At 54.8% G+C, this 18,977-nt stretch overlaps 2 protein-coding genes across 4 annotated transcripts; one reads left to right on the top strand and one right to left on the bottom strand.

The window, feature by feature from the left end:
- Positions 1 to 6,893: 6,893 nt before the first annotated feature.
- RND2 (Rho family GTPase 2) lies at positions 6,894 to 10,657 on the bottom strand. 3 transcript variants are annotated; one of them, XM_070773559.1, is made up of 5 exons: positions 10,514 to 10,657; positions 9,941 to 10,028; positions 8,729 to 8,893; positions 7,913 to 8,047; positions 6,894 to 7,725 (listed from the first exon to the last, which is right to left on the bottom strand). In XM_070773559.1, the coding sequence occupies exons 2-5, from the start codon at positions 10,022 to 10,024 to the stop codon at positions 7,459 to 7,461; spliced, it is 651 nt and encodes a 216-aa protein (XP_070629660.1). In that variant the 5' UTR covers positions 10,025 to 10,028; positions 10,514 to 10,657; the 3' UTR covers positions 6,894 to 7,458. The 3 variants fall into 3 exon arrangements, with proteins under 3 accessions (XP_070629660.1, XP_019838025.1, XP_019838027.1); XM_019982466.2 differs by having other exon boundaries at positions 8,729 to 8,838; XM_019982468.2 differs by lacking the exon at positions 7,913 to 8,047 and having other exon boundaries at positions 8,729 to 8,838.
- A 1,373-nt stretch (positions 10,658 to 12,030) lies between these two features.
- On the top strand, positions 12,031 to 18,878 carry VAT1 (vesicle amine transport 1). The gene is made up of 6 exons (XM_019981720.2): positions 12,031 to 12,522; positions 15,468 to 15,675; positions 16,069 to 16,239; positions 16,344 to 16,433; positions 16,970 to 17,211; positions 17,375 to 18,878. Exons 1-6 carry the CDS (start codon positions 12,109 to 12,111, stop codon positions 17,456 to 17,458), a joined length of 1,209 nt encoding a protein of 402 aa, XP_019837279.2. The 5' UTR covers positions 12,031 to 12,108; the 3' UTR covers positions 17,459 to 18,878.
- Positions 18,879 to 18,977: the final 99 nt, after the last annotated feature.

Below are 18,977 nucleotides of genomic sequence, written 5' to 3'. Positions count from 1 at the left end.
TCCCACCCATTTTTCTAGCACCCAAATTCATTCTAGAAATAGTATGAGAGATCCAAATGTCCAAGAATCACTCTTCCTCTTCTAAGCCCACACCTACAGATTTCCTCCTTGATCTCATGAAGCCCACTGCTTTGTGATGAGTCAAACCACTACCTACCCAGACAAAGAAGGTGTTTCCCCACCCATGTGTCCTCCAGCAGGCCTTCCACAGACTGAATACTCGCAACAGATAAGCTGCTGTGCCACCATCACTGGAGAAATAACTAGGATGCTCACTATAATCTTGCAAGTTCAAAGCACTGCCACAACCATTATTTCTCTCTCCTTGCTGGCTCCCTAGGAGATCACTAGGATAGAGATTGTTATCCTCACTTTATGGGTGATGAAACTGAGGTCCATGGGAATTCCCTGGTGATGCAGTGACTGGGACTTGGCGCTTGCACTGCTTAGTCCTTGGTTGGGGAAACTAAGATCCTGCAAGCTGCACCACGCAGCAAAACAAAAACTGAAGTGTCCAGGGTCTGGTCAAAGGTCACCCAGTGAATTGATGGCACACCTAGGACTGACTAATCCAGGACTCCCTATCATTAGAGCACAGATGAAAATGCTCTCATTATGGTGTCTGAGCTATGTTTTGTCTGAGAGACAGTGTGTGGACTCCGGGTGAGTAGGGATACGGAAAGATAAAGTTTGTGACCCTGTAAAGCTTTTCCTCTGCAATCCTACAGCAGTTGGCACTGGTTAGTTCCAGAAGAGATTTTGTGGGTTTTTTTGTTTAAAACATCACCACATGTCCCAGATTGGGGTGGGGGTGGGAGGCAGGAATGAGGTGAATCCAAAGATAACAGACACAGGTAAGCAGATGTTTGCCATCTTCTCTTGAAAACAATCTCAAACCAAATGGCAGGAGAAACTCAAATGACTACTTATGTGGGTCTTCCCAGCTGTTAGGCTGTGGGACTCTGCAATAAACTAGTCCCAAGTGGAGAGAAAAATCTTCCCTTGGTGAAGCCTGGGGTCTGGTGAGGGGAGGTCTCTCCTGGAGGCAAAGTGCTTTGGGGGCTGTCTCAGGACGCTCTGCAGCTGCCAGGGTGAGAAGCCTTCTGGTGGGATCATCATCTAGCAAGCATACAGAGGCTGTGAAAGCCATGGAAACCGAGATTTGTGCTGGAGCCTCTGGTTTCTAACCCAATGTCGGAAAAATTAAGGGAAAAAAAATCTCTACAGGAATTCAAGAGGCTGTTTCCTGGGACTTCCTTGATGGTCCAGGAGTTAAGAATTGGCCTTCCAATGCCAGGGAAGTAGGTTCAACTCCCAAATGGGGAACTCAGATCCCACATGCCCGAGGGCAAGTAAGCCCGTGGGCCTGACTCAGGGGTCAGGCCCTTTAATTACTTTAAATAATTAAAATTAAATTTTAACTAATTTAAAAAACAAGAGCCCTTTCCCTGAAGATGTGGTCCCAGGGCTGTGCTGGAGAAGACAGTGATAATCTCTTGCTTCCCACCAAAGCCTGATCCCTCTCCCCAGGATCCATCCTAAAGCGCAGGTTTTGTCTTCTCCGCACCCCCAGGCCAGCTCTGGGCTTTTCTCAGCCTTTAGCCCAACACCAACCTCCATTACTCCAACTCTTTGCTGAGGCCTCGGTAGCTTCCCTGTGCCTCTGGAGCCCGTGGGGTGTGGAGAGGGACAGAGGAGCATGACATCCTTGCCCAGAGAGGCGGTAGTTGCACTACACCGTGAATGCACTGCATGCCACGGAATTGTACACCTTAAAATGGATAGTTTCACCTTATGTGGGTTTCACTTTAATTAAAAAACAAGAACAGAGCTGCCCTGGGAGCTCTTTGGCGTAGGAAAGAGAAGCTGGGCCTCTGGGAGGCTGTGAGGGTGGAGCCCCCTTGCCGGGAGTGGCAAAGAACGACAATGGGAAGGCCAGTCTGGGCCCGCCCCCTCCTCCAGCAGGACCAGATGGGAACTGGGGCTGGGGAGAAAGGCCCAACTGGGGCAGTGCCGCCGCCGCTGCATACAGCATTCAGTGAAAGCGAGGAGGCCGCAGCCGCCGCTCATTTGCATCATAAGTGATTGGTTTTCCCTGCTCGTCCCTCATTAGGACACAATGGACAGTTGTTTGCTGGCGCAGCAGATCCATTTACCAAGGGAAAGAGGACACAGTGCAAGAGTGACTGATGGGCCATAGTAAGTTGGGGGGGAGGGGGGAGCCCGCCTCCCCTCCCCTGTCCCCTCTCCCCGCCACTGCAACTCCTGTTTTCACACAATGAGAAGGGACCCCAAGAGCAAGGCAACCCCCTCATTTTACAGATGAGGAGACTAAGATGCTAAGAGAGGATGAGACTTGCTAAAGTCAAACAGCGAGTTCATGGCAGAGCTGGGGCTTCTAGAATCTATAGTCTCACTTCTAGACTCTCATTTCAGGCTTCACTCCACTGGCCTGCCACACCTTTTCCATTCCCAGCTTGCCCCTCTACCTCTCTGTGGTCTCCTTCCTTCTGTTCCAGGCCTTGGGTTTCATCAATTCTCTCTCCTGTGTCTCTCTAATCTCTCTATGTTCCCGCTCTCTCTGTATTTTTTTCCTCCTGGTTTCTAGGCAGCTAGGATAATTACTAAACTTCTAATTAACCCCTGCCCTAACGAGGGTGGGTCTGGCAGGAGAGGCAGCAATTTTCAAACTGTCTTCCTGTGTTTAGGGGATTGTTGGGGTGTGGAGGGGGGCGGTTTATAAACCAGGCACTAGAACAGACACATGATACATGTTGCCTCATTCCATCCTTTCAGTTGTTGGAGGCAGTGATCTTAGAGACAGGTTCAGAGAGGCTGGGGAAATTGCACAAGAGCACCCAGCTGCCAAATGGCAGCTATCTGACTCAAAAATCTCCACCTCGCTCCTCATCGCTCTCCGGCACAGAGGCTAAAGCAGGGTATGGGGGCCCCTGATTCCAGGTTCATTTAGGTAAAACGTTGCTGAAGGAGGCCACTGCTTTGTTGCTTCTCTGAGGCAGAACCTGCCTCCCCACTCCCTACCTTCAGGTCCCACCTTCCTCTGGGCCCCTTTGGCATGATGGTGAAATCTCACAGATGCAAGCTTTTGCCCCTGGTAGGGGTGGGGGGTTGGTAAGATAGCAGTCAAGAGGGAGAAAACTGACAGACCCAGACTGTGGCAGTCCCCCTCCTGCTGACACCTCCTCCCACTTCCTTGTCTGCCCCTCCCCTTTGTGGGTCAAGCTTGCCAGCATCTGCGTCTGTCTCATTGTGCTCTGGGGGAAGGGGAGATTCGGGGTGAGTGGGTGTCTGTGTGCATGAACATAAGGCCTCCGGGTTCATTCTGACACTGAATGAAAAACTCACCAATTATTCGTCCAATCCTATTAATATGCAGACAGACATCTGTTATTTAGGAGTCAACAGCAGAGGCATTTTCTTAGGGGGGAGGAACACTCATGTATGTGTCCCTCTTGTCTCTTTGGCTGCTGGGGAGCAGGGGGGTGGGTTGGGGGGGCGGGTAGCTGTTTGGGAATCACCCCACATGCCTACACTGGGAGCCTCCCCTCTCTCTGACCCTCACTCCCAGCCTTGAGGAGAAGGAGTAGAGGGTTGGCTAGAAAGGGAGAGAGACCTGGGAACCCAGCTGGAAGGGGGGAGAGGGGGAGGGGGCTGCACTGTGTAGAACTCCTTTGTTGGCAGAGAGGAAAAGGGGGGGGTGTTCTGAAGAGCTGAACCCTTTTCCTGGGGAAGAGAGTGGAGCAAAGGAGACAGCTGTACTATGATCACCTGCCAGTGTTCTGGCATCCACCAGGAACCTCAGGGACGTGACCTGAGCCCCCAGCTCTGACCAGTCTGCGTGTATCTGGAGTGGGGTTACTATGGCAACATGGGGCCCTCACCCAGACTTTAGAAAAGGTAGTAATGAGTGGAGTTCAGAAAAATGGAGACCAAAGGACATCAGCCTTTGGAGGAGTCCCTAGAGCTCTCTCTGGCCCTCAGGATAGGTGTGGAGACATCTGAGCTCCCCTTCCTGTCTTCTGATCTTCCTCCAGCCTGAAGCCCAGCACAAGAGGCCCCCTCAAAGAAGCTTTTCCTGCTTCCATCAGGCCTGCTTTAGAGACAGTCAAGCCTGGTGTCTACCTTGTAAATAATAAAGCTTGACAGCAACTCAGACCCAAAGGGGTCTGATCCAAAGGGTCAAACAACTTTTGTACATTCTTTCTCCTCTCTGAATCCTCAACAGCGCAGTGAGGCAGATGTGGCCATCAACTCCCTTTTCCATGTGTGAAAACCGAGGTTCAGACGTGTGCAGGGCTCCTCCAAGGCTCCCCAGGGAAGCAGCAGCAGAGCGGGGACCCAGACCCTTGGACCTCTGCCTCCAGATCTCAAGCACTTTCCAAGACCGTCCCTTCTGGAAAGGCTGGGGTCCTGAGGGGAATGAACCTCTGTCAGCTGTAGGCTCTTCCCCTCTGCCATCCCTTCCTTCCCCTCCTCCCTCCAAGGCAGGCTGATTGGGGGCGGGGGAGTGTGTTAAGAAACACTGGCGGCATCACAGTGTGATTAGTTGTTTATTTCATTAAATGATTAACGAGGCTACATTGTTTCCCAAAGGAGTGTCTAATTTGTGGGGGAAACAGCTGCAGGGGAGGAAGCTGGGTCTGACTTCTGCATCTGGGGTGGGGGTAGATCCCCCCCATTCCAGCCAGCAGGGGCCTTTGAGGATCTAGGAACAGGAACAGTCCCATTCCCTCCTCCTATCCTTTGGGCTCCTCAGCCCAGAGGCACAGCCTCCTCCGTGCAAATAAAACGTCTGGCAGCCCAGACCTGCAGAGGGGACAAAAATCTGTTCCCGGTGGTACTGGAAATGTATTAAACTTTGGGGGTTCCTCCAGCTGATTTATCTTCCTAATTATGTTTGCTTTAGGCAGATATTGAAATGCATTTGCGCTCCCTGAGCCTGGCAGGAGAGGGAGGTTGGGATGTATTTTGGCAGCTACAGGCTTGAGCCTGCTTTGTACCAAAGTGATGAGAAGCCACAGCCCCCAAATCCCAAGACAATGGTAGTCAGGCCCCCGTTGGGGAAGGGTCAGGCCTCTAGGGCCAGACTGAGATCCACAGAGCTGGGCCCCAGCCCTCTCCAGCGCCCTCGGTCCAGGACTTGCAGAGGATCTTGGAGTTAGCCCCTAAGCTGGTCTCAGTTTCAGAGGGTGGGGTACCCAGTGCCCTTGAAGCTGTCCCGGAATCCTTGAGTAGACTGGCTGAGATGGACAGAGTCTCAGAGGAAGAGGGAGAATATGGAGTGTCTGACAAGCCAGGAGGGGGTGGGGATTTCCTTGGTTCTAAGACTGGACCCTGGCAAAGGGAAGGGAGAAGCTATTCGGCCACACAATGCAGCATGCAGGATCTTAGTTCCCTGACCAGGAACGGAACTCATGCACCCTGCAGTGGAAGCAGTCTTAACCACCGGGCCACCAGGGAAGTCCCAAGGGAAAACCTATTTTAACAGCTTTAATAGCATCACAGAGCTGAACCCCCCAGCCCAGCCCCCACCCCCACCCTGGGTCACCTCATCCAAACAACCATCTATCTAAAAAACCAAATCTGGTCACTTCATTTTCTGCTTGAAACCTCTTTGGCCACCTCACATCCCCAGAATGAACTCCTGGTTCCTTTGCGGGGCCTGCATCAATGTACCTTCCCAGCCTTGTCTTATTCTCTCCCCGCCATGGCAGCCACAAACGTGCCATGCTCTTCCTCATCTCCACGTGTTCACACATGCTATATCCTCCACTCAGAGTGCCTTTCCTACCCCTTCCCTGCCTGGCAAACTCCTCTTCAACCCTCAAGGACCTGGCTCAGAGGATGGGCTTCTGAGGCTGTAAGGAGCTCCCACAAATGAGGCGCCATCACACTGGGGGTACCTCTCTTCCCCACTGGGCTGGCCTCCAGAGTATAAGACTAGTCCTTTCAGAATCCCAGGCCAGTGTCGGGCACACAGTTGGTGCTCAGTACACACTTGTTCAATGAATGAGGGAGGGAGGGGCTGTGAATTAGAAGAGGGGGATCCCAGCAGATGGGAGGGTAAGGTCTGTGTTCTCTCCCAGAAGTGTGTCTCAAGAACGGGCTGGGGCTGGGGGAGGGGAGAGCCATGGATGGTTCCTGGGGGAGAATGTCACCGAAAAGAGGCCAGTGGGATCAGAGCCAGGGAAGGAATACAGGACAATGCGAAACCAGACTCCGGAGAAAACAGACCAGCACTGTCTTTCTTGACAACAAGTACTCTGGCCAGTCCCTCCACTGGCTTTCCTTCTCTAGCGGAGGTTGAGGAGGTGTGACCCTCGACTCTTATCTTGTGCTCCCTCCAAAATCATCAAGTTGCTCAGGATGGAAAGATGGATTCAGCACCTGCCCCAGCCACCAAGGAGATCCCAGAATCAAATGACTGTCCCCTTGGGAAATTTCACTCTGCATGGGGTCAGCTGGATGCAGAGGCTTTTAATGTCCTACCCCAGAGCTCCCAGGGCACCAGCTGATTCCAAGTTGGGGCTGGAGATAGTGATCAAGGGTCCTGGACCACTTCAGCAGGCCCCCTCCCACATTAGCGGGGGCCCCAGTTGGGCTGAGTAATGAATTGCACATCAGTCCACTATAAAACCCCCTAATGGCGTTAGGATTGTCTGGCTCATTAACTGAGATGAATAGTCCCAAGACACCTCTCTCTCCCACCTCTGGCTCCTAAAAGAACACTGCTGATCCAACTCACAGTTTTTTCCTCTGCTCTATCTGTGGGCATCGACAGGGAAGTTCTTCCTGAAGCCTAACTTTCCCTCCAGCTACTAGACACTGGTAGATTTTTTTTTTTTAAGAAAGCAACAAAACTAAAGCCACAGTCATTTTCCATGGACATGGGCTTTATTTGGACTCTACTGGGGGAAGGGAGGGAGGGAGCTAGGACTGGTGGGTAGATGGGGGCAGGGGGAAAGGGAGAGGCTCCTCAATTTGCTTTTTAATTTAGTGCATGTTGCCTGGAGGTTAGGATGAGTGAGAACAGCTGTGGAAGTGAGAGGTGAGGAAGAAAGAAGGTCAGAGAGTGGACACTTTCCTTGGGGAAGCGTGCCAGGACCAGGATATGGGGACTGGAGGTGGGGAGGAAGGCACCCCTCATACACTGAGACTCAACCAAGGTCACTGCTTGCTGCTGGCTTCCCCAGACCCCTGGCCCCATCCCAGCCTGCTGCCCAGATGCCTGCTCTGCTAGTTCCCTCCACTTGCCTTGGACAGGAGCGGAATGAGGATGTGGGAAACAGTGGCACCCTTCTGCCTCCAACTCCCTTGTCAGGGAGAACTGTTCACTCGCCCGCCCTAAAGTCCCAAATAGAGTCAGGAGATCAGGAAGCCAGGACCAGCAGTGGGACAACTGTGCCCCAGGCCCCCCGCCTCCTCCCACAGGACCCCTCACATGAGGTTGCAGCTCTTGGCTCTATCCTTGTGTATCTCGCCCTCGTTTCCGTTCCCATTCCCATTCCCCAGGTCTGGCCGTCCTGCCAGCTGAGCAGATCGCTGTAGTCCCCGGCGTGAGTCAGTACGGCGCAGCTGCCTGTGGCCACGGCCGAGGGAGGCCACGGTGGCCACGTGGAAGACATCTCTGACGCTGCGCTCAGAGGACCGGGAAGAGCACTCTACGTAGGACACAGCTCCCACCTGCTTGGCCAGCACGGTGCCCTGGAAGGATGGAGTGAGTGGAGAGGGTCATGGGACTTAGCCTGTGGTTTAGCAAGGGGGAAGGAAGCTGGGGCATGGGGTTAAGGGATCAGGTCAGAGGCCAGGTCAAGGGATTAGCCAAATAGGGTGTTTTCAGAAAAGAGGCTGTGAGGGGCAGAGGTGAGAGGTCACAGATCAAGAGGCCCACCTGCTCATGCGTAACAGGGATAAGCCTCTGCTTTGACAGCTCCCTCAGTGTGGCCAAGTCAGTCCGCATGTCCAGTTTACAGCCAACCAGCACAACCTTGGCATTGGGGCAAAACTCTTGAGTCTCCCCTTGCCACTATTTGGAGCAAGAAAACAAAGTTATGCAGCGGTAGAAGGAGGCACAACATGTAGGAACCATCCCCCTGGCTCACAGCATGTAGGAATCATGCACCCCTCTAGTCTCTCCCATGTAATTAAGCAAGCAGGTGACACTGGTGGGCTTGGGCTGAAAAGCACGCAGAGCTGTGGGAGAAGGGAAAGAAGGAGAAGGCAAGGGTGGGGGCCATGCAGTGTTGGCCAACTTGGAAACTTCCCATTCCCACCCCCTTTCCCAAATTTGTTCCTGGGAACAGACCAATCCCCCCTCTCTTCCCACAACTGCAACTGAGAACTGGGGCTGCCTTAGCCGACTTCTGTCCATTCACCATGGGCTTTTCTCATGGAAATAGGGGCCTGCAGAGGACACCACAGGGGCTTTCCTGAGCTCCAGCAGCAGCATTCCCATCTCCACCATCCAGGGGCTCCCACATCCAGGGACAAGTAATCCCTTGAGTACTTCTCCCTGTTGTCCCCCATGTCCCCCAGATGCCATATCCAGCTCTAGGACTGACTTCCAGGAAGTCAGGGATGATGGGAAAAGTTGAGGTTGTCACACACTTTCTCCCTAATGGCCATGCTCGGCTTTAACTCCCTCCTCCTGGCCCATGCGTTTCCCTGTCCCCCTCAGTCTAGCTGTCCTGCTTCCCCAGGCTCCCACCTTCTTAAGGACACTGTCCAGTGTTTCCGGTCGGCTAATGTCGAAGCAGATGAGCACAGCATCCGAGTCAGGATAGGCCAGAGGCCGGACGTTATCATAGTAAGAGGAACCTGAGAGAAGACAGGGAGGGAGGGGACAGACGAGGGTCCTGAGAGTGAGGAAAGCCTGGAAGGGAATGGGAGACCTTAGCAATCCTGGCGGTTAAGGCATGCTGAGCAGAATGGGAAACAGTGGGTATTAGTCCCCATCAAGGAATCTGTTTCTCCGAGGAGAGCAGACAGAAGGGAGGTTAGGGGGCAGAAATAAGCTCTTCACTTCCCTAGGGGGGGTCTCTAAAAGTAATCATTCTTAATCTCTTCTGGGTCTTTGAGAAGCTCATGAAATCATTCAACATTCTCACAAAATTTTGCATGTGCTTTCTGGGCTTTGACAGGCATCTTCTATAGCTCTCCAGGGGAGCCAAGCAAAAATTTAAAACAAAACAAAACACCCTCCCTTTTTGGAGATGAATGGGCAGGAGCAGAGCTCTTCCACTCTCCTTCTGGGAACTGATCTTGGATTTCTACAGTTCAGTCTAGAGAAGCAGTTTCCTGCTACACCCCCCCCACCCCAAGAAATTCTAAATGTCTTTTCTAAACCCAGCCTTAGCTCCTAAGAAATATGTTCCAAAACAAAAGTCATTCCTTCGCAACTTTCCCAGGTATGCAGAATCCAGCTGATGGGACAGGCTTTCTCCTTCAGGTCAAGGTTTCTACGTGTCTCTGAAAGCTCTGCCTCAGTTTCCCTGGCTTTAAACAGAGTATTGATTTTCCTTCCTCCTAGAATTGGATGGACTGGAGAAGGCGATGGCACCTCACTCCAGTACTCTTGCCTGGAAAATCCCATGGACGGAGGAGCCTGGTAGGCTGCAGTCCATGGGGTCGCTAAGAGTTGGACACGACTGAGTGACTTCACTTTCACTTTTCACTTTCATGCGTTGGAGGAAATGGCAACCCACTCCAGTGTTCTTGCCTGGAGAATCCCAGGGACGGGGGAGCCTGGTGGGCTGCCGTCTATGGGGTCGCACAGGGTCGGACACAACTGAAGTGACTTAGCAGCAGCAGCAGCAGAATTGGATGGACGGGCTGGGTTGAACTAGAGCCTAAGGATCTAGTCCAGGGAGGGATTACTGGGAGGCCTGGAAGTCAGGGTGACCCAGAGGGACTTGGCTACCTGAAGTGTCCCACATGTTGAGCTCAATGCGGCGCTTGTCGATCTCAAAGCTCGCGGTGTAGTTCTCAAACACGGTGGGGACATAACTCTGCAGACACGAATGGGTCAAGATGAGATCCTCCAGTCCTCACCCCAGACAAATGCACTCCTAATTCCCACACCCCGTGTAGCCCAGCCCCAGGACCCAAGTTGGTCCGGTGTTGGGCAAAGGGGAGATCCCGGGAGCGGCTGCCTCAGCGGAATTTCTGCCAGGCTCCCGGACCCCCCTCTCGGTCCTTTCAGGCCCTAATTCTTCCTCTTTCCAATGCCTAGGACCACCCCCCTCGACATTTCCCTGGCGCCCCCTCCGGGATCCTCTGGTTCTTCCAAGCCCCATTCATCTCACCCTGCTCCCCAATTCCTCCCACCCCAAACCTCTGCAGTCTTTCTAGAAACCCTAACGCCTTCCCCAGTCCTCCAAACCCCTCTCTTGGATCCCTGGTTACCTCAGCACCCATTTCCGTCCGTCCCCCAGGCCCCAGTCACCCACCCCCGCGGCCCCAGAGCCCCCCTCCCAAGACGCCGGTTCCTCACCCCGGGGTAGGCGTCCTTGGCGAACACCTGCAGCAGCGCCGTCTTGCCGCACTCCGCGTCCCCCACCACCACGATCTTGCAGCGGCCGCTCTGCCCCTCCATAGTCCCGGCTACGCGCCGGCCCCCCGCGCAGCCCCCCTCCCGGGCTCCGCTGCCGCCTCCCCCGCCGCTGCAGCTGCAGCCGCTCGGGCCGCCGACACCGGCATCTCTCGGGCCCGCGCCGAGCCCCCGCCCGGGGCTGCGGCCCCCCCCTCCGCCCCGCCCCCAACCCGGCGGCCGCGCCCCCGGCCCCGCCTCCCACCCGCGCTGCCGGGAGGCGGGGCCCAGAGGAGAGGGGCGGGGCCCGGGGCCCAGGAACAGGGTTCTTGCGCGCGGAGTGATAGGGCCCCTGCGGGTTTGGGGCCCGCTGAACGGGGTTGTTTGACTGACTTCACTTCCTCCGTCCTGGGATTGGGGCGGAGTTCGGGGAAAGTTCTGAGAGGCAGGGTGGGAGCTGCACACGCATGAGGCTTGGGCCTTCTGCGTGCCCACGCGTGAACGTCGGTGTGTTACTGAGGACACGCGCGGGGGCACCCATCCACTTTCTGAACTGAAGGGGGCGCGAGAAGGTAAGGGGGAAAAGGAGTCTTTTTGGTTTAGTGTCTCTCTTTGACTCTCAAGTCCCGGCAGGGAGTCTTGAGGATATGTAGGAAAGGACTCCAACACACCTACCAGGACAATGGTGACGTCATGGCTTTCCGTTTCCATGGCAACGGCCGGTCGGGTCTGGGGCTGCAGTGATTTAACCGCGGGCCCGGACTAGCAGGGAAGCATGGACTGAGCTTCTCCAGCCAAGCGCAGGGTGGAAAGTTTGGGGGAAGCTGCGTCCTCTGGTGGATGCTTCGCGGAGAAGAGAGAAAGAGGAAGACAGAACTGCCCAGGGTGACAGCCCTGCTTGATTCGCAGCCTAACATTAATCAAACCTGTTTTGCATGTGCATGGCATCTTTTACCTTTCAAAAGCGCTTCTTTAAATAGAGGATACTCGATTTAATTGTATCTTTACCCTGTAAGGATAACTGGAGCAAGCAACATCATTTCCATTTTACGGAAGGAACAATTGAGGCACAGAGCTTTAACAAAGATAGATGGCTCGGTCACCCTGCTCCAGCTTTGCCACTGCAAGAACACAAAGAGTGGATCACATATGGGTAGTGTCAGAGCCTGAGGACCAGCTGGGTCGAGTTCTGCTCCACAGGTGGCTGGCTCCCCACATCTGACGTAAGCTCAGGTTTTGGGATCGTCCTTCAGACTGTCCCTCAATGTATTTTAAAACTTATTTGTCATGAATACATAAATTAACTCGCTGTCTTCCTGATCCCAAGAATGACCTCGCGTGAGTCCGTACCCATAAGCTCGAGGTCTCCCCTTCTCGCGCTCCCGCCGCACCTGCCGGGTGGCCCTGGCCCTTTAAGTCGGCGCACGAGGCCCCGCCCCCGCCTCGGCGCCCCGCCCCTCCCGCTCAGAGTCCGCAGCCTGCGCTAGTCCTGACGCGCCCCGCCTTCCCCAGCGGTGCACTCTCAGTCCAGCTGTGCGCCCACGTTGCGAGTCTCAGCCATGTCCGCCGAGAGAGAGGTAGCCGAGGCGGCCACCGTGGTGGCGGCGGCCGAGGCAGGGGCTGGAGAAGATGCCTCTTCGCAGCCCCCGAAGGCGGAGGCAGCCAGCGACGCTCAGCCGTCTGCGGCCTCCGAGGGGCCCGCCGCCCCTTCGCCGCCGCCGCCGCTGCTGCGCTGTTTGGTGCTCACGGGCTTCGGCGGCTACGACAAGGTGAAGCTACAGACCCGGCCGGCCGCGCCCCCAGCCCCGGGGACCGGCCAGCTGACGCTGCGCGTCAAGGCCTGCGGGCTCAACTTCGCTGACCTTATGGCCCGGCAGGGGCTGTACGATCGGCTCCCGCAGCTGCCCGTCACTCCCGGCATGGAGGGCGCGGGCGTGGTGATAGCTGTGGGCGAGGGCGTAAACGACCGCAAGGTGAGCGGGCCAGTGCGGGGCAGGGCGGGGAGAGGCTGAGCAGGCTACCGGGCAGTGGGGCACGAGTGGGCGGGCGCCGGGGGTGTGGCAGAGCTGGGGAAAACTGGCACGAACCCGGGTAGACGGGCTCCGAAGAGCACAGGACAGGAGACTGTGCTCTGAGGCTCCTGGAGAATTGGACTTATATTGGGGAGTGGGGGTTGAAATGGAACCCTTGCCCGCTCCCCAAACGTTTTAATCGTGGCCGCCGCCCAAAAGCGGCAGTGGTGCTGGGTGGGTGGGAAAACAATAAGGAGCCTATGCGCATGCGCTCAGTGAGCTTCCCGGCCGCACCCCCCCCCCCCCCGCCCCCAACTCCCACCACCCATGAAACCTATTCGGTACCCCTGCCCCCTGAACTCTCCGCGGGTAATTGTCGTCTGTGACTCTGAGTGACGGTGGGAGCCTTTCCCCTCACCCCTGCCGAGGAAGCTTGAAGAGCTCTGTAGTCGGAGTTGGGCGGGGGCTCGGGGCCGTGCCAGAGCGCTAGTCACATGCTGCCCCGTGGTCTGTGGGGGTGTGAGGCGGCCCCTCCCAGAGCCCGGCCAGGGAGACAGGCACGCCCATCATGAAGGAGAGGGAGTCCGCCACCCGCTTCCCCGCACACCGGCCTTCCGCTGATCGTGGGGGTAGGGGTAGGAGTGGGACTGCTTTGGTGGGGCAGGAGACGAGATTGGGTGTCTGGATCTTTGTCTTGGGCTCTCTGTCTCCCGTGACTGCAATATCTCCTCCGCCCGTGACTCAGCCAAGCGGACCACGATCCCAGGGGCGCCGCCCTTGGGAACTTGGGGCAGAACCCACCTCTGCCTTCCTCGGAGGGGACCTTCGCCTCAGGAACCGAGCTGGTGCCCATTTGGACCGGGGAAGGGGGTGGGGGTGTGGCACCGTGAGCAGGTTGGCCCAGCTCTGCCGGTCTGTGCCTCCTTTTTATTTATCATTAATCTTGGCCAAAACCCCAGACACCGAATAGATCCAAATGATCAACTGTTTGAGAGACCTGGGGTAATAAGGCCTTTGCACATCGTTTGTTGAGGGGTTTTCTTTTCAAATCAGGCCTCTTTCTGGAGAGACTCACCAAAGGCAGGCTTCATCATGCCAGACCTACGGGCCCCAGATCCCAAAGCTGAAAATTTTGGATTTATTGTACAAGCATACATTGCTTTCCTCCTTAAAGGGCTTCTCCCTGGATTCAGCTTCCACCCCACCCTTTCCCCTGACTTCTAACTAATCCTACTCTAGGAAGGTGCTAAGAGGAATTTTTTTTTTTTTTTTTGATGGGGGGAGTTTTAGTTCATGTTACTGCTCAAGGCCAACTACCTAACCCCTTCTCCCCACACTTTCCGCTTTGAAAATACAGGATGTCCTGTCCAGGGTAAGAATCTGATGTAAGAGGCTGAATTCTGAGGGGAGAGCCCTTTCTCGCTTCTGATATCTGAGCTGGGGAGGGGTCCTGGGCTGAGGGAGGAGCATTAGCCTTGGTGAGTAGATCTTGTTCTGGACCAAATCTGGGACTGGCCACCACCTAGACTGACCAGTACACTTTTCCCAGCTCTCGATGGTTATTTCTGAGTCCGATAGTCCTGAGTCCTGGGGAGGCCATTCCCCAGACCTCCTCAGGCCAGTGCTTGTGAAGAAAGATGCTAGTCTCCCCTCAGTACTCCTCCTCAGTGGAGTGTGGGGGCTTGAGGGCATGAAAAAAGGGTATGTGTGGGTGTCCCATCCCCCTACCCCATGGATCTCAAGTCTGGTTACTATGCCGAATTCCCATCATTCCTGGCAGGATCCAAGACAGACTCAGATTGTCCTGGAACAGATCCCACACCTCCCTCTTTACGCTCTTCAGAGAACCATGAGAGGCTTTCCTCCACAGACTGCCCCCTTTCCCCTGTCCTCCCCTTGACCCTGGTTGTTAAACTAGAGGGAAAGCTCCTGTTTTCTTTGCTCCCTTTCCCTTCTGCTAGGAGGCTCTTGTGCCGTTGGCTGAGGGCCTGGGGAAGGAGAAGAGCGATGTCTTTTCCTGATAGGTGGGATGGTGTGGGTGGCTTTCCTTGTCCACTGCCCCTTTCCCCAGTCACTGGGTGAAGGTTCTTTCTGAGCCCTGGGTGCTACTCAGAGACCTTTACTTGCACTTCCGTATGGCCCTTAGCACATACTGCCCTATTCCTTCAGCTTTAAGATTGGTGACTGCCCCTCCTTGCTTCTGGTATTGTCATCATTGTCATGATTATTAGCTAACACTACGAAGTTCTTACTGTGTGCCAGATATTAGGCTAAAAAATCACTGAATGATATTTTTTTTGCCACTTAATCCTCATTAACTGCCCTGTTTTACAGATAGGAGACCTGGGGCTCAAAAAGGTTAGACTGTTTATTTGTCCAAGATCATACTGTCAGCAAACAATGGAGCCTTTTTTTTTTTTTATTGCCAGAGCAGTTTGATATCTTCACCAGTATTTCATGCTGCCCCAACTATATGCTTCTTACACAATAGTAAAGTGTAAGATTTGTAAGTGGAGATAAGGCCAGTATCTTCCTCAGGGAGCTGACATGAGTTTTGAATGTTTATATACAGTGATTACAATAGGCCCTGACCCTTGGTAATATATACAATGATTACAATAGGCCCTGACCCTTGGTAAACAGTCAATAAAGATACATGGTTATTGTTTTTGATGATATTACTACTATTATTATTATAACCATTACTCTGAGCCCTGCTGCTGCTTGTACTATTACTTCATTGCCAGGAAGACGGCCTTGTGCACTGTGGAATGTCGTAAATTACTAGCAGGTGAATGAATGAATGAATGAATGATGCTCTTTTTTTTTTTCATAGTTGATGTACAATGTTGTGTTAGTTTCTGGTATACAGCAAAGTGATTCAGTCTCTTTTTCCATTCTTCAAGATAGGGGACCGAGTGATGGTGTTGATCCGGTCAGGCATGTGGCAGGAGGAGGTGACTGTGCCTTCGGCCCAGACATTCCTGATGCCTGAGGCCATGACTTTTGAAGAAGCTGCTGCCTTGCTGGTCAATTATATCACAGCCTACATGGTCCTCTTCGACTTTGGCAACCTACGGCCTGGCCACAGCGTCTTGGTACACATGGCTGCAGGTGACAGGCACCCTCCATTTATCCACTTCCCTTATCCCACCCAGATTTCCTTCCAGGCCCCTTCCCTGCTGCATGTCTGGACTGTTGTCATGGCAACACTGGCTGCCTTGGCCTATGGTGCCCAGAGGCCTCTGCAGTGTTGTTGCCATGGTAACATTCAGGCACCAGGTCCAACCTGGTGTGCTATCCATAGCAACGTGCCCCCGCCCAGCAGCCCCTCCTTGCCAGTCACCCTCCCCCCAGTTGTCAGTCTTGGAAATTAGACATGGGGTGATGGAAGAAAGCCTCAGGATGAACCTAGGCAAAATGATGGGCTGGATCCTTGAGGGGTAGGAATGGGGAGTGGTGGCTAGGCAACCCATATCCCCTCCTTACGAAAGTGTCTTGCTTTAGGGGGTGTGGGTATGGCTGCCTTGCAGCTGTGCCGAACAGTGGAGAATGTGACCGTGTTCGGAACAGCCTCAGCCAGCAAGCATGAGGTGCTGAAGGAGAACGGAGTCACACACCCCATCGATTACCACACGACTGACTACGTGGATGAGATCAAGAAGATCTCCCCCAAAGGTCTGAGGGAATGGGAAGGGCTTGGGTGGCATGGGACTGGGGAGGGGGCGAGTCTCCGGATCTGTGGCTCCTAATGTTGTTCTTGGCCCCTTACTCTGTGACAGGTGTGGACATTGTCATGGACCCTCTGGGTGGGTCAGATACTGCCAAGGGCTACAACCTCCTCAAACCCATGGGCAAAGTAGTCACTTATGGTGAGTGAGTGGGCCAGAGATGAAGGGGGAGTTTGGGGAAGCATTGTGGGTCTGAGGGGTGGGATATTAGGGGCCTGGGGCTTTTGAAGGCAGAGGGTGTGGAGACTCCAGTGCTCTGAGAAAGCATCGCTGTTAGGATGGTCCTGGTTACTGCATTCAGGTTGCTGCCTCCTCGGTGTACCTACTGTCCTCTTTCATGAGTCATAGCAAATTCGGTGTTCTGTGTTCTCATTTGGGGATTATTCCTGATACAATATCAACCTGTCTGCTTTCCTCTGTCCTACTTCCCAGGCTTCTTGGGCCAGCTGCATTTTCATTTAAAAAACTACTTCACACCCAAAATAAATAAGTAAAGCTCAGAGCAGTCTTTGAGTCAGTTGGGCCAGGTAGCCAGCAGGTGGTAGAAGGTTCTTCTGTCACTCCTGGTGCCGGCATAGATAATTGTAAGGGGCCTGCAGCGGCAGATGAGCATGAATCCAGACACGCAGGGATGTGCCTGGCCCCTGGGTTCACAGCTGTGTCTCTTTATGCCTCAGGAATGGCCAACTTGCTGACGGGCCCCAAGCGGAACCTGATGGCCCTGGCTCGCACATGGTGGAATCAGTTCAGCGTGACTGCTCTGCAGCTGCTGCCGGCCAACCGAGCCGTGTGTGGCTTCCACCTGGGCTACCTGGAGGGCGAGGTGGAGCTGGTCAGCGGTGTGGTGACCCGCCTCCTTGCTCTATACAACCAGGGCCACATCAAGCCCCGTATTGACTCCGTGTGGCCCTTTGAGAAGGTGAGTGTGGTGGCTCTGCAGGGAGGGCCTGGGTAGGACACCCAGGAAGGCTTGGGGGTTGCCAGAGGAGGAGTCCAGGGAGGAGGAGGAGGGCTGACCCCTTTAGGCCGGCTCCCAGAAGAGCCGGATGGTGCTGAAAGCAGAGTCTTGTTTTCCTCTCCAGGTGGCGGATGCCATGAGGCAGATGCAGGAGAAGAAAAACGTGGGCAAAGTCCTCCTGGTGCCTGGGCCGGAGAAGGAGAACTAGGCCGGGGGCTAGGCAACCCTCGGGGCCCGGGAAAGAGAGAAGTTAGGAAGCCATATGCTGTTGGCCACCAGACCCTCACTGTTCGGTCCATCCTCCGTCGCCGCACGTTGCCCTCTCTCCCCGCAAGGCCCCTGTGGCGATGGCCTCTCCCGTGCCCTGTTCTTTCTCTTTAGTCAGGGCTTCCCCCTCCCGCCTTCCTGCCCTCTGAAGAGGTTGGGAAGTGACCACTTGGATGTCTGGGCCCTGCCAAGGGGACAGGGAGGGTCAGAGGGAGGCCAGCTGCTTCCTGCCCCCACCCTTTCCCCAGGCCCACTGTGCTGCTTTTGTGCCAAGATTAAGGTTAGCCAGTCCCTTCCCGTCTTGTTCTGTGTGCTTCCGCCTACCCCTCATCACCGCCATGCCCCTGCCCCACACCTCCCCAAAGAATTGAAATGTCAGCTCAGGATATGGGGCCAATTTATGTGAATCCAGCATGTCCCTGTGTCGCCCTAGTGTCCCTTCAACCCGGGCCAGCCAGAGCCCCCCTTGTCGCAAGGCCTCGTCCTGTCGCCAACTTCTCGAGCACAATCGGGCTTCTCCCATCTCCAGGTGTTCTGCCGCTCTCAACCAGAGGTGCCTCTTCCAACTGGGGCAGGAGTCAGACCTGCCCCCTCTGTGGGAGGGACGTGGAGCCCCCTCAGCCCTTCACTGAGTTCTCTGGATTTGCTCTCAGTGCCTTAGCAAAGGAAACCTTGCTTGTGTATGTGGAGGTCCCTGCCTCACACCTCCTCCCCGCCTTGTCCTCCCCAGTGCCTTCCTTGTCCTGCTGGAGCTGGGGTTTCGCTGCTCCCCAGTCCCACAACACTGCCAAAAATCTGTATGTGTGCCAGTGGGTGGGGGGTCAGCCCTTAGCCTCCTGGGGCCTGGGCCATGTCCTGTCTCGGGGGCCGTCATTTCTCTGTGGTGGTGGAGGAGAAAGAGGCAGGAGAGCTTTCCCAACCTTGCAGCTAAGTGTGGCATTTACCAGCCAGAGCTCTGAGAGACGATGCCATCTGTGTCTTGTTCTGGGACCAACGTAAAAATCAAAGCACATTCTCCCTGTCGTCAAGGGAGGCAGCTTTTCAGTCAGCCCCAGACTTTGTTTACGTAGGTAAGGAGATAGAATAGGGGTTCAAAGTGGGGTGGTTTAGGACCTGGGCCACTGGAACCAAAGTGGGGACTTCCTGGGGCAGGGGTACAGTAGCTCCCTCTGCCCTGGGATCTGGGATGAGGGAGGGTTATTGCCCGAGCCATTGCCAATGGGAGGTGAGGGGGAGGGGCTCAGCCTCTTCATCGTCTGAATGAGGCAGAATAACGTGAAGTGTGATTGTTTTCGCTTTTGTGTACCCACCCCATTACCGAAGCTGCCTTTGTGTTTGTGTCAATAAAACACCAAACCCTGCGTCCTGGATCCTGCCTCTGATAGTGAAGGGGAAGGTGAGCTTGTGGAAGGCCAGCACAGCTAGCGGAAGGCTGAGGTTTCCCCCTCCCCCAGCCTCCT

Source organism: Bos indicus, chromosome 19 (assembly GCF_029378745.1).
Source record: "Bos indicus isolate NIAB-ARS_2022 breed Sahiwal x Tharparkar chromosome 19, NIAB-ARS_B.indTharparkar_mat_pri_1.0, whole genome shotgun sequence".
Taxonomy (NCBI): Eukaryota; Metazoa; Chordata; class Mammalia; order Artiodactyla; family Bovidae; genus Bos; species Bos indicus.
This window is presented reverse-complemented; position numbering and strand designations above follow the sequence as displayed.

Bases quoted from the DNA above. Each gene is read 5' to 3' on its own strand.
- RND2 (XM_019982466.2), bottom strand. From the start codon at position 10,615: ATGGAGGGGCAGAGCGGCCGCTGCAAGATCGTGGTGGTGGGGGACGCG. The intron at 8,839-9,940 runs GTAGCCAAGTCC...GTCTTCTCTCAG, and splicing joins CAACATGTGGGACACTTCAG to GTTCCTCTTACTATGATAAC. The intron at 8,048-8,728 runs GTGGGAGCCTGG...TGCTCCAAATAG, and splicing joins TGGACAGTGTCCTTAAGAAG to TGGCAAGGGGAGACTCAAGA.
- VAT1 (XM_019981720.2), top strand. From the start codon at position 12,109: ATGTCCGCCGAGAGAGAGGTAGCCGAGGCGGCCACCGTGGTGGCGGCG. The intron at 15,676-16,068 runs GTGACAGGCACC...GTCTTGCTTTAG, and splicing joins CTTGGTACACATGGCTGCAG to GGGGTGTGGGTATGGCTGCC. The intron at 16,240-16,343 runs GTCTGAGGGAAT...ACTCTGTGACAG, and splicing joins CAAGAAGATCTCCCCCAAAG to GTGTGGACATTGTCATGGAC.